The sequence below is a fragment of the Peromyscus californicus genome, unplaced genomic scaffold, assembly GCF_007827085.1.
Source record: "Peromyscus californicus insignis strain IS unplaced genomic scaffold, ASM782708v3 Scaffold_4__1_contigs__length_199733344, whole genome shotgun sequence".
NCBI lineage: Eukaryota > Metazoa > Chordata > Mammalia > Rodentia > Cricetidae > Peromyscus > Peromyscus californicus.
The window spans coordinates 161,909,672-161,923,442 of record NW_026294562.1 but is presented as its reverse complement, the minus strand read 5'-3'; the positions used below and the strand labels follow the sequence as shown (position 1 = coordinate 161,923,442).

Below are 13,771 nucleotides of genomic sequence, written 5' to 3'. Positions count from 1 at the left end.
CAGGCACTGCTGGGACCACTTGGGAACTCAAGCCATAGCCAGTAGGGAAGGAACCAGTGTGGGGCATGTCCCAGAGAGGCACAGGAAGGTACCCACTCTGCCATCTGTCTCTACACGGCTGTATGAGTGTATGATGTTCTTAAGGCAGAGCTGGGACCTGGGGCTAGCTTCCTATAGGAGATGACTAGGCATGGACTGAGACTGTGCCAAAGCTAAACCTCAGCTACTTGGGGTCTGCACATGTCTGGAAGTCCAAAAGCAATGCCAGGGGCTATGGAAAGGCCAGATGGCAGTGAGTGGGTTTGTGTTTGTATGCTGGCACACTCTCTCTCCCTCTTCGTATAAACCTTGTGGTGTCAATCTCATTCCTAGGCTGTTTCTATGACACTGCTCTTGGTACCCTTATAATGTGCTGATAGCTTCCTCCTGTTGCTCAGTCTAGCTTAAGTGAGTTTGTTACTTGCTAAAAATAAGCGCAGAGATGGAGACAGAAAGGATTGCAGGGTTAGGGCTGAAGGCTGGGGCTCCTCGGCCCCTGGCTCACCCCTTGCTCATCGAGCTTCAGCAGCTGCTCTGTGACTTTGGGAGTGTTGAGAGCCAGTCGCAAGCAATGGATGTTGAGCTCTGGGATGACATATTCCAGTGCGTCCTTCAGGGGCAGGCCCCGCCCTGTCCCGTGCTTGGTGGCTGTAGGTGTGGCATCCTCTAGAATGGAGCCCCGAAGCGTGATGAGCTGCTCAACAGAGAGAAGGAGTGGTCAGGGGTGTCTCAGGGCTTTGAGGGGGCTACTGCATGTGAAGGGTCCTGCCTTCACAAACAGGTACAGCTCAGTGTGGTAGTGTACAGTAATTCTAGGCACTATGAAGGTCAAGGTTGGAAGGTTTTGAGGCCAAGGCCAACCTGGGATACACAGTGACCCTGTCTCAAAAACAAGCAAACAAAAAGCAACAGCAATAACCACCCCCAGACTCCACAAAAAAAAACCCTCCAAATCCAGAGCTGGGTGTGGTGGGCTGTAATCTTAGCTTGGGAGGAGGAGATAAGAAAGTAGTTTAAGCTCATCCTTGGCTACAGAGTTAAAGGCTAGCTTCCCTACATGAGACCTTGTCTTAAAAAAATCCTAAACCATAAAGCCAACACCCCCTCCCCCAAAGGGGGACGATGAGAAGGATCTTAACAGCTTGAAGCAGAATACAGAGGCTGAGTAAGGACTCAGAGATGCTTGCTATCTCCTCCCTGAGATCCTGAGCCTCAACCTTCTCTTCCATGGGACAAAGCCAGGCACTCCGTGGTGAAGGGGAGGCTGAGAGAAGACACACCCCTTTCTTTGGCACACACGCTGGCTGCTGCCTCCTGTGTGCCAATCTATTCCAGGTGCAGAGACAAAGACCCCGGAGAGCTGACAGGTGGGTGGGGAGGGGATTCAATCAGGGAGCCGGACCCCAGATGAACCAAAGAGGCTCCACAAAGGAGGGAATCGGGTGTTCCTGTGACAGCTTACATCGTAGACATGTACGTCACATCCAAGACCTGCCAGGCTAGGAAGCTGGTGCCAGCCTGGGTCTTGAATTGTGGCTCTTGCTGTTCAAGCAGTTTCATGAAAACATCATCACCAGGTACTCCAATTTGGTCTGGGGTGGAACTGGACACACACCTGTGCACATACATGTGTCTCTGTGTACGTGAATGCACACACACACTTTAAACCCTCTCAGCTGGCTGTGCTGTGCCATAAAGGTTGAAAATGTTTAGTCAAAGGCCACTGCAGACCTCTTCCTCAGATGTCACCACTGCCCAAGCTTTTCCTACAGCTGATCATGTGACCAATGTCAGGAAGTGAAATGTAAGAATCCTGTCTGGCCAGGACTTTTTACTGGCCCACGACTTCTTGCTGGGGACAAAAGGTGAGCCACATGAACTGAGTCCTGATGTTCCTACCTCAGTTTCTTTTTCTGTTTGTTTCTCAAGACAAGGTTTCTCTGTGTAGCCCTGGCTGTCCTGGAAGTTACTCTGTAGATGAGGTTGCCCCTAACTCAGAGATCCACTTCCTTCAGTCTCCTGAGAGCTGTATTTTTGGAGACAAGGTCTTGCTATGTAACCTAGGCTGACCTTGAACTTGCAGAGATCCCCTCTCACCTTCTGAGTATTGTGACTACAGACAGGCACTACCAAGATGTTTCAAGATAGTTTTCTTTGGAAAAAAAATTGTCATCTAGTACGGTCTACACATATGTAATTGTTACACCTAGATCAAGACCTGGATAGTCTGACTTCCAGGACCAGTGTATTCTCTCCTATTTTATTATTTCATAATCGGCTATCTATTTCATCATCACTATTATTACTGTTGTTGTTGTTATTTTGTCAGGAGTGAGTTCCGGGCTAGGTATGGAATCCTGTCCTGCTGGGCAAGTGCTATAATCCAGAGTCATGTGTCCAGCTGACAGTCACTATTCTGTTATCTGGCTTCCTCCCCTCCCCTTTTGAGTCAGGATCTCATGTAGCCCAGGCTGGCCTCAAATTCCTGATTCCTGCTTCTCCTTATCGAGTGCTGAGATTATAGGCATGTACCGCCATGCTTAGCTTCTCTCTCTCTTTTTTTGAGACAGGGTCTCATTCTATAGTCTGGGCTGGTCTTGAACTTGAGATCCTGTCTAAGCCTCCCAAGTGACAGGTGTGCCACTGTGGCCAGCTCGGTTTCTTTCTCCGAGGACTGTGCATATGGGATTCCAGCATGTTGCATTGAGAGGATAAAGTCTGTGCTGCCATGGATTTAATCCTTCCCAGCGCTGCTGAGCACAGCTGTTTCGAGCACTTGACAAGTGAGCAGCACTGTTGGGAACATCCATGGAAGCACCTCTTGGTGCCCAAAAACACATTTCCTTTTGAGTTTATACCTAGGAGACAAATTGCTAAATCACCCAGACATGCTAATCTTCAGTTTTAACGGAAACTGCCAAGTAGTTTTCCAAGTGGTTGTTCCAATTTACACCCCGCTAGTCCTGAGAGCCCCTGTAGCCAGGTCCTCTTGTCAGGAGCTTGATTCTAGCCACCAGGTTAGGCCAGGCCGAGTATGTGGAAGCCACAGCAAGAATGTACAGAAAGGTACCAGAAATACCACAAGACAAACAAAAAACCCTCCCCTAGGGCCTGTTCCAAGCACCCCAAACACACTGTTCCAAGCTGTAGTTTAAACACAAAAGATGATCAGTGTTAACTGCAAAAACACACTCTCCTAAGTCAACAGATACACGAAGCAGCAAAGGCATGCCATGGTTTGCTGCCAGGCATGCAGCCTACCCTTGCCAAACAGGACCCAGGCAAGAGGCGTGTGGAAGGAACGGAATGATCTCATGGTTGGGAGTTCCCAGTTCTGGCCGTAGTCATTAACAAACAAACACATCTCTTATCATGAGCAAAGCAAGTGTGAAACATGGGGAGCGGCGATGGCAAAGCCAGGGGTTTGCTCTCCAGTCTGGGTGGCCTTGGGGTTGTGGGTTTCCTTAATGCAGCTACAGGATGAGCATCTTTGCATCCTAACACTGTTCTGCAGCACCCTCTGCCACAGTCAAGAGCCAGTGGGGACCCAAAACCTGCTCTGGAGACAGGTGGCTTGTGGCTGCGCCTGGCCCTGGTCACTGCCCACTGCTGTGCACTCTAAAATCTCTCGGTTCTTCCTTCTGGCCAGGGGAGGAGAAGCAGGGCACTGGCAGGTCCTGAGACGCTCCTCTCTCCTAGCCTTGATCCTGTCACCTCCCCTGGTACAGCAGCCCTTCCCCAAGTCTCGCTGTCTTTGTCCCACTGCCAGCCCATTCTCTCCCCAGCAGCCGGAGTCAGATCTGCTGAGCCCTCCGACATCTGGTGTCCCTGTACTGAGGGTGAAAACCAAGTGAGCTATAAAAAGGACTCGGTGCCGCATAAGCAAAGAGGGCCTGTCCGTCAGTCAGGCCCACGACTAACCCATATGCACGCTGGCTGCTCTTTGTGCTGGGTGGTGGGAGTCCTTTAGGGACTTCAGGGACTTGAGGCTCTGTCAGCTTGTTTGAACCCCAGCTCCACCTTCTCCCAAGTTCTGTAACCCTGAGCAAATCGCTAAATTTCTCATTTATTCCCTCCCTCCCTTTTTAGTTTTGGAAACTGCTGTGGGATGTTCTGTATGGCAAATGTGTCGCTCTGATTGGTCAATAAATAAAACACTGATTGGCCAGTGGCCAGGCAGGAAGTATAGGCGGGACAAGGAGGAGAATAAAGCTGGGAAGTGGAAGGCTGAGAGAGAGACACTGCCAGCCGCCATGATGACAAACAGCATGTGAAGATGCCGGTAAGCCACGAGCCACGTGGCAGGGTATAGATTTATGGAAATGGATTAATTTAAGATATAAGAACAGTTAGCAAGAAGCCTGCCACGGCCATACAGTTTGTAACCAATATAAGTCTCTGTGTTTACTTGGTCGGGTCTGAGTGACTGTGGGACTGGCAGGTGAGAGAGATTTGCCCTGACTGTGGGCCAGGCAGGAAAACTCTAGCTACAGGAAACCCTTTCATGGAGCCCAGGCTGGTCTCAAACTGGCTATACAGCTGAGGCTGGCCTTAACTCACTTGCCTCACAAGCACTAGGGGTACAAGTGTGCCCCACTGCATTTGACTTACATAGATTTTTATTGATACAGAGTTTTGCTACATGGTCCTGGCTGGGCTGGAACTTTCAATATTTCCTTATTGACAAAATGGGGCTAAGAATGCCTCCCGGGGCAGCTGTGGTTGTACACACCTGCAATCCAAACATCTGGAAACTGAATAGGATTGAGAGTCTGGGACGACCTGGGCTAGGTGAAGTCTGCAGTGAGGAAGTTCACACCTAGAGCTGGGTATCCGCTAGTCACTGCTGCAGGCAGATGAGGGTCAAGTGTACAAGACAAGTTACAAACCTGAAACGCTTTAAGGAGGAGGCTGCAGCCCCTTACCACTCCTCAACAGGATGCATCAGAGATATGGGGAGGCACACACAAAACCAGGGTGCTGACTGAGCAGATCTCCCACTCCCAACAATTACACTGGGTTCTTCACTTTGTAAGGCCTTTCCCTTTCTACTTTCCATACTTCTGTATTATTGAAAGTCCAACAATCAGCATTAGGAGATGTGTGTGTGTGTGTGTGTGTGTGTACACATCCTGATTAAAACACTAAAACCCCAAACTCCTAGGCCTATCAAAGCTAAAGCCTAACTGGGCACAGCAGCCTGCGATCCTGGCACCCGGGAGGCTAAGGCAGCGGGACTGTGAGTTCTATGCCAGCGCTGGACACAGAGTGAGGGCCTGACTTGAAAACAAAACAACAAAATCCAAAGGTCTGTCAAATCCCCACTTGCCAGGCTCAAGGAGCACTGGACCAGATGGTGGAGGCTGGCTGGGGAACCCTGTGTGTCATCTGAGGAGTCACTGGCATGGGGCAGCCAGTGGTCAGGTGTGTGGTGCTCCTGCCTCGGTGGGAAGCTGGCTCTGCCAAAGCTCACATACCATCTGCTGGGAGACATGGGCCCACTGGAGCCTGTCTGCTTGGCGGCTAGGGGCGGCCATCTGGGACAGGCCAGCCTGCTGGCTTGGAGAGCAGCCCGGGCCCATGCTCTGGTGTGTAGGGGCCAGAGACGAGTGTGTAGACAGGAGGGAGGACTGAGCCCTATCTATCTAGTTCCCCATCATGGCCTCCACCCTCCTGGAAGAGCTACAGTTATGACAGGTTGTCAGTCATGCAGGATCTGGCACTCGGAGCTCTTCCAGCCCCGAAGTCTGTGCAGCCACTTCCCAGCCTCAGTGTGAGAGCCTGTCCCCACCTCTCTAGAAGTCAGGCCACAGCTCCAAGCCTGTTTTACTGAGGAAGAAACCAAGACACAATGAACAGTCACCTGTCCAAGTCATGGGGCCAGTAAAGAACAGCCCTGGACAGAGAGCCTAGAAGGTACCGGGGGTGAGGAGAAACAGGAACAGGGCATGCTGGATCTGCCAACGGGTGACCTTGGAAAAGTAATCCTCTGTCTGGCTCCAGTGTCCTCGTTGGGAATATCTGTGGAATGAGGTGACAATGGGACCTCTGTGGCAAGAGTTGGGGACACCATTGGGACAATGTACCCGGAACACCGAGTGAATGCCCAGCAGGAATACGTGTTGCAGTTTTAGTGTACGTTTCTGGTTGCTGGCACAAAATTTGGGTTGTATGTCTCTGCCCTACCTTCATGATGGAAAGGGCCCCAGGAAGGAGTGAGGCAAGCCTTGCAGTCTACTGTTCCTCCTGCAACTCCAGATGATGGGAGCTCAGGTCTGAGGGCCTCATAGGGTAGCTCTGCCTGGGCCCAGGGTTGGGTCTGTATGTGGTCTGTAGGTGAGGGGAGACAAAGGCATGTGTGTGTGTGTGTGTGTGTGTGTGTGTGTGTGAGAGAGAGAGAGAGAGAGAGAGAGAGAGAGAGAGAGAGAGAGAGAGAGAGAGAGAGAGAGAGACTTAGGGTAGAATTCATGCTGAAGCTCAGGCTGGACTTGAACTGATGATATCCACGTAAGGACCACACCAGCTCCAACTCCCTGAGGTCTTGGCTATTTCATTGGCCAATCCCGTCTGAAGATCTAACTCCCATCGGAGCCAACGGTTTCCCTGCTGTGGCTTCCATCTTATCACTACATACCCTGGCATGGGTTATGAAGGTGTCTTGTGAGACACTGTCATCCCCCAAGAGAGCAGTCTTCAAGCTACTTGGCCGCTTTGGTCACTACGACACCCCCCAGCCCAGCTTGGGGCTGTGAAGTGATGGCATCTGGGAAGTCTTGGTGGGATGAGTGCATCTCAGATCTGTGGCCATGAGGCCAGGTGGCACGGAGCAGTTTCCAATTACCAAACAGGAACTAAAGCAGAAAAGCCATACCCTGAGCTGCTGAAAAAGCACTCAAGTGTCCTGACCCTAAGTACAAATCATGTACATTTATCATTCTAGGGGCTGGAAAGAAGGCTTAGTGGTTAAAAGCACTGTGTATGCCAGGCATGGTGGCACACACCTTTCATCCCAGCACTCGGGAGGCAGAAGCAGGTGGATCTCTGTGAGTTCAAGGCTAGCCTGGTCTACAGAGTGAGTTCTGAGCCAGCCAGAGCTACATAGTGAAACTTTGTCTCCAGGAAAATACACACACACACACACACACACACACACACACACACACACACACACACACGAAAGAAAGAAGCAGCTGCAGAAGCAGGTTCAGTTCCTAGAATCTACATGGTGGCTCACAACCACCCATAACTCCTGAGGCCACTTACACCGCATGCATGTGTAATCAGCTGAGTTCTTATGTCATGAACAGGTAAAGTGTGGGGGAGGGGGCCTCAACTGTCAGGTGACTCCCTGGGGTGGCCAGAGGCTGATGGATGGAGAGACAGGCCCTGCCTCTCACTGGAGGGTCCTAACTGCTCTGTATCTGCTCTGCCACAAATGAGGACAAGAGTGCCGCCAAGACAGCTGGCAAGACTTCGAGACTGGTGTGAGCTAGCCTAGGCAAAGGCCGAGCACAGGCTGGTCCCGCAGCGCTAAGCTGCTTGCCGCCATTGCTGCTGCAGGAACATGCATCTCTCCTGTGTACACACACACACCCACACACACACACACACACACGGCTTCTCACTTCACCAGCACTGGTCCACGTGTCCTAAGGGACTCTGAAGCTGGGGGAACTGTCACCTCACATTCTGCCTTGGTGCTCAACTGGCCAGAAAGGTGAGCAGAAGGAAAGCCTGGCTAAGACACAGGTCCAGACCTCCTGTAGTCTGGGCATGTGATTTTTGGGGCCCGCTCTCCTCAGCTGCCAGAAAGCCTTGTGTCTCCGGTTGAAAGCCTCTGCTGGGTGGGGCACTTGTCCTCAGTGCCTCATCTGCTTGCCAGGATGAGCTCAAAAACTCGGCTGGCCCCAAACTCAAAGTAAGCTCCCTGGCAGTGGCAGCCTGCTGGGTTTTGATGCCAGGGTGTAGGCCCGGCACACAGGGATCCCCAGTGTGTGGGCCTGTGTCAGCTGGCGGCGGCCTCTCTGGAAATGCTGCCTTTACATGGCTCTTTCAGAAGGTGCCATCACCTCTTCATTGTTGTTAACTCGTCTTGTCCTGCTGGGGACTGAACTCAGAGGCAGGGAGTGAGGCAAGCTAAAACCACCTTTCTGACAGATGTGGTAGCCCATGCCGCTATCTAAGTATTCAGAGAGTGGAGGCAGGAGGATCAGGAGCTGGAGGCCAGCTGAGGCTACAAGAGACAAGCTCTCAAAACAAAAGAAAAACACTCCACCATTCCCGCTGAGGACCTTCTTCTCTTTCCTCTGCTCCTTGGGCGGCTCCCATGGAACTGTCGATCTCAGCGCCAGGGCGGTGGCTCGAGCCCTAAGGTGGAGCGTGTCCTAGATCTGGCTGTCTCTCTCACCCTCTCTCACCCGTCAGTGCCTGGCCCAACCTGTGGGTGTGGGATCCACGCAGAGCCAATCAGGGATCTGCAGACATGAATCATCCTTCTGTATGGAAAGCTAATACCATCTAGACGACCTGGGCAGTGGTCCCTTCGCCCAGGACTGAAGAGTGCACGCTGGTGACAGAAGAGAATGCCATTCACTACAAAAAAGGAGGCCGAGCCAGCCAAGCTGAGCAGAAGAGGTGTCAAGTTCTGCAGTCTTGGGGCTGAAGACATGGCTCAGCAGTTAAGAGCAGTGGCTGTTCTTCTAGAGGACCCAGGTTCAATTCCCAGCACCCACATGGCAGCTCACAACTGTCTGTGACTCCGGTTCCAGAGGACCTGACGTCTTTCACACCAATGCACATAAATAAAGTTAAAAAAAACAAGTTCTTCAGTCTTGCGAAGACCGGGTCAATCCGTGTCCGTAGCAGTTCCTGTCCCTGACCTACAGCTATGGGGAGCAGTGCAATCTCTCTGTGACTTGAGGCCAGCCAGAAATACATTCCTGTCACAAATCACTTGTATTGGTGTGGGAGTGCAGCACCGTGCCTTCCCCCACTGCTGGAGCTAACCTGTAACATGGGGGGGGGGGGGGGCGCGGCGCTGGGCAGGACAGTGGGATTCTTAGCTCAGAACGGAGCAGGCTGGTCAATCGTGGTGGAAGCTGCTTAGCATGTTGGCAGGGCTTAGCATGTTGGCAGGGCTTAGCATGTTGGCAGGGCTTAGCATGTTGGCAGGGCTTGCTGTGATACCCCAGGCCTTCCCAGACTGAGGCTTGGAGTCCTCCTTAATTCTTGAGTCCTGAAATGACCACCCCCCCATCCCAACCACGCCTTTTTTTCTTTATGTTTGTTGGAGTCAATCTCTTGAGAATAGATTCGTGATCCTGAGCTTTGTAGTCACCTGCCAGGTTCAGATCCTGGCTCGGCTTCTTATTTGCTGCAACCCATGTGATTTCTGAGTCTTAGTTTTCCCCTCTGTAAAATGGACAGACTCACACAATCATATTACTGGGCCTCTTAGCAGACATAGCAAGGATGTCCTTGGCCTGGAACGTGGTAGAAGGAGGGCGTAGAAATGGGAAGGGTTTACGGTTCCTATTTCCCCAGCAGGCACACTGTGCCAGGCCCTACCTCTCGAGTCCGGAAGATGATCCTATACTGGTACTGAGGTCCGTGGTCCTTATGATCCTCTAGCTTCTCCCGCTTGATGCTCACCGCCACGGGCCCCAGCTTTTCATCCACGCCGAAGTAATTGGCGTGCTCTGCAAAGGGAGGGCAGGAAAGCACAGTCAGATGCCTGGAAGGAGAGGGCACAGCCCACGGCAGTCTGCTCGTGGTGCACTGGGAGGAGGCTAAGGGGGGCCCAAGGCGAGTGGAGAAACCCTATGAGTTTGGGCAAGGCCTGGCTTTCTGTACTGGAAAAGTCACAGGCCTTTTCTGAGTCTCAGTGCTCTTATTTGAGGAATAGGGACCCAGAGGCTGCCCACAGTTCAGAGCTGGTGTGTGAGAGTGAGACCACAATGATGAAAGGCTTGGTATAGTACACAGTGGGTCATCAACCCAGGGTCACTGAGATTAGTCCTGGCTCTGTTAACGGCTTGCTGGGTTTAGCTCCCATTAGCTGTTGTGAAGCAGTTAAGCCCTGGGCCTAGGGAATCTCCTGCCAGCACAGATTCTGGGTTGAGATTAGATATAAGGCCCCAGCCAGGTCACATGATGGGATTCTTAGCAGTCAGATGGGCTTAACTCAGCAATGTGAGGATTAATTGAGTTAGCATGGCACCAGGCTGGCACACAGTATGTATACAGCTTAAATGCTGGCCAAGTAGCCCAGGGCCTCCGATTTGTTCAGGGCCCTGACACAGATCCCTAAGTCATGCCTGTATCTGACCACGCTTCTACAGACCTAAGTAATGGAAATACTGAGGGTGACAGCCATAAATGAGCCAGGGAGCCAGGTTTCTGCTCTCCCCTTTTTCCTGGACAAGCTGAAGAGAATTTTTTTTTTTTTTAAACCAGGAAACAGTTGTTTCTGATATCCAACCATAGTGGGTTTTTGTTTTTTGGCGGCATCCTACCAGCAGCCTGTGTGACTCCTGTTCCAAGCTTTCGTGTCGTTATCAGCAAAAATTCAAGAACACAGCAGATATCTGTTTCTTGTTCTCTCCCTGGCATTCTGTATATTTAACTGACAGTCCCTGTTTTCAGATGCACCTGGGTGAATCCAAGGCTAATCCAAAATAAGGGGTGCAAACTAATCAGAATGGTACTGCACACTGTCCTCCACAGTGGGAGGCCACTCCCGAAGAGGCTACCGAATTTGCCGTTGGTTTTTTCACCTATGCAGAATGCCCAGCATCTCAGAGATCCCAGCATGTGGTCAGTGCTCAATAGACATTAATCACAGGCCTGCATGGCTACAAAGAAGTCATTTTAGAAAGGCTACTTTAAAAAATTGGGGGAGTAGACAGGCCTTACTCTATATTACTCTGTGTTGTCTTTGAATGTGCTTAGACTAAGCTGGCCTCACACTGGAAACCGCCCCCCCCCACCTCAGCCTCAATACTGGGATTCAACTGTGTATCACCATGCCTGGCAGGAAATGGTTATCTGCCCCCACCCCTTCGCTTCCTTTCCCTTTTGAGGCAGGGTCTCACCATGTAGCCCAGGCCTACCTCAAACTGAAGATCCAGCTGCCTCAGCCTCCTGAGTGCTGGAATTACAGATGTGCACTACCATACCCCGTTTCTTGGTGAGTTTTAAAAACCAACATGAAATAGCCCTTTTCACTCCTAAGGCACTTTTCATCTTGGAATCCCGTGCTACTGAAAGGGGCCCTCATGGTGCCTCATCAGCATTCTGCTAGCCAGGACCTGGAACTTCTACTTTACCCCTTCGCTGTTCATCTTAGTGCTGTTTTGGTTGGGGTATGGGATCCACTACAACCAACCCCTTTTCTCCCACGAGGTCAACCTGCAGGGTGGACTGTGTCACAGAGCCAACAAGCTATCAGACAGGACACTCCAACCCACGGTCTAACTCGAGATTGGCTCCAGAGAACACTCTGAGCCCTGTGGAGAACCTAGCTGACATCTGTTACATTTGACAAGAACCATTTATTTATTTTGGTGGTGCTGGGGCTCACTGTCCTCCCGGCACCCTTAGCAATGACACAGGGTAAGATAAATTAGCAGTGGGTGTGTTTCAAGGACAAGCTGGGGCCCCAGCCACTCGCCCGCGTCACCTTTGCCCACAAAGTAGTCCTGGTAGTAACGAGCACCCAGGTCCACGTGCTCGATGCTGTACTGCCTGGGCCGGCTCTGTGTCCTTTGCTGCTCCTTGGGCACCTCCAGCACTGAGATGCTGGCATTTGTGCGGTGGGTGCTCAGGGTGGGCTCCGCTATGTGGGCTTCGCTGCTGCCCCCCGGGGAACCCAAGGAGGCCCGGGAGAAGCTGACATTGCGCTCTCGCTCCCCACCGATCTCATTGCGGAAGTGTGGGCAGCTAAGCAGAAGGTCATTGCTATTGTCATCCCCCAGGTCCTGCTCCAGGTTCTCTTTGCAGTTCAAATCCTCCGTGCTGGTGAAGGCTGGGTCCAGCGTCCCCAGGCTGTGGGCCCGTGATGCTGTGAGGGTCACCATGGCCGAGGCCGCTGAGGCCGCCGAGGCCCCTGTGGTGGTGTTGCGCCTCTGGGCCACCGACACCCTGTTGGCAGCTGCCTCGTTGAGGTCGAACAGCAGGCTCTGCACGTCAAAATGGGCAAAGCTCTTCTGGCAGACCCATGGTCTGCTGGCTTCTGGGGGGCTTCGGCCCTCCTCAGTCTCTCCCAGAGGCCGCCCCACCTCCCCCTCAGGTTTACTGCTCCTCAGTTTCCTGAAGATGGACGAGTCCACAGTGTCCCCACTGCCCAGGCCCCACGCAGGTTTCTTCCGGGCCTTCTCCTTTTCCTTGAGAGGCTGCAGAGTCTGGAGACTATCTTTGGCAGGCTGGCCATTGCGGGGGTCTCCCTTGGTTCCACAGCTGCCTCCTGGGAGAAGGGTGCCAGGACCCACCCGCAGGAGCTCACTGAGGTTCTGGGAGCCGCGAGCCTCTGGCTGCTCACTGCGGAACTCATTGAGAATGTCGAAGAAACTCTGCTCTGGCACACCCTGCACGTCGATGGAGGATGTGCTGCCATACTCTCGGAAGAGCGGCAGCACCCCTGGGTGCCGGGTTCCCCGTGACTCTCCAGGTTCCTCCACGTCACACTCACTGAGGGTGATCTCGCTACTGCTTCGATGTCGCAGAGGGAGGAAGGCCCGGCCAGGGGACCGGGGCCACCCATCCTGGAATTCTACATCTTTAGACCTCCTCCTGGAGAGTCGATGGAAGGCTCTGGACCCTGAGGCAGCTGGGGTGCTGGAAGGGAGCTGTCCATTCTGTAAGTTTCTCATGGAATGGGTCACTTTGGTGGACTTCACACCATCTGTGTCCTGTGAGGGGCTGGGATTGCTCTGCTCTCTCAAGGCTTCTCGCTTGGGTGGCCAATCAGCCACTCTGGCACGCACACCCATCTTGGGCATCGCAGGGGTGGTGGGGCTAGGGCGGGTGGTGGCAATGGCTGGGCTCTCACCAAGAGGCTGGGACATGCTGCCGTTCTGGGCCCAGAATCCCATGGGAGTGTAGTCCCCAGGGTGGGGCCCAGGGAGGATATCGGTGCCCCTGGCCCCACAGCTGGCTGCCAGGTCCACACCATCATTAGGAAGAGGTCGATAGGTGGTCATAGTCCTCGGGCACTGGAGTGCTGCTGTCCCTGAAGTCGTGGTACAACTCTATGGGGTCCCCTGGCCCTCAGCCATTGTTCAGGCCCGCCAGTCCTAGGACAAAGGGTGCTGGCCCTCGAAAGTGCACTTGAAGGTTGTGAGCCTGTAGAGTCCAGTCCTTCACCATCGCTGTAGACAGCAGCACAAGTGTGACGTCAGGAGGCAGGTTTCATCCAGGGGGCTCCAGATGCAATGGCTCAGCAGGGCAGAAAGAGCAATGGCTGCAGGCCATGGCCTGTGGGTGGTGTAGGCATCTTCTCAGCCATGCTGCAAGAGAAGAGGAGGGGAAGTGAGACCGGAGCAGTATACTCTACTCCCCAGAGGCAGGAAATGCGGCTTTTCTTGGTGGAGGACCCAGCTTCACTCATTTGAAAAGATTATTATGGAGTGAGCCTGCCCGCCCGCCCTCCCCTTCCTTCCTTTCTCAGACAAGGTCCTGCTATGTAGTTTTGAACTTGTGGTGATGCTCCTGCCTCTTCCTCCTGAGTGTTGGG

The 13,771-nt window shown here is 52.8% G+C and overlaps 1 protein-coding gene across 3 annotated transcripts in view; it reads right to left on the bottom strand.

Moving 5' to 3' along the window:
* Positions 1–13,771, bottom strand: part of Sipa1l3 (signal induced proliferation associated 1 like 3) — a 216,134-nt gene that overhangs the window by 80,706 nt on the left and 121,657 nt on the right. For all 3 annotated transcript variants that reach the window (XM_052713633.1, XM_052713632.1, XM_052713634.1), the window contains 3 exons: positions 11,720–13,544; positions 9,607–9,737; positions 545–733 (listed from right to left, as the gene is read on the bottom strand). In XM_052713633.1, coding sequence (XP_052569593.1) covers positions 545–733; positions 9,607–9,737; positions 11,720–13,238 — 1,839 coding nt within the window. In that variant the 5' untranslated portion in view covers positions 13,239–13,544. The remainder of the gene's footprint in view (positions 1–544; positions 734–9,606; positions 9,738–11,719; positions 13,545–13,771) is intronic.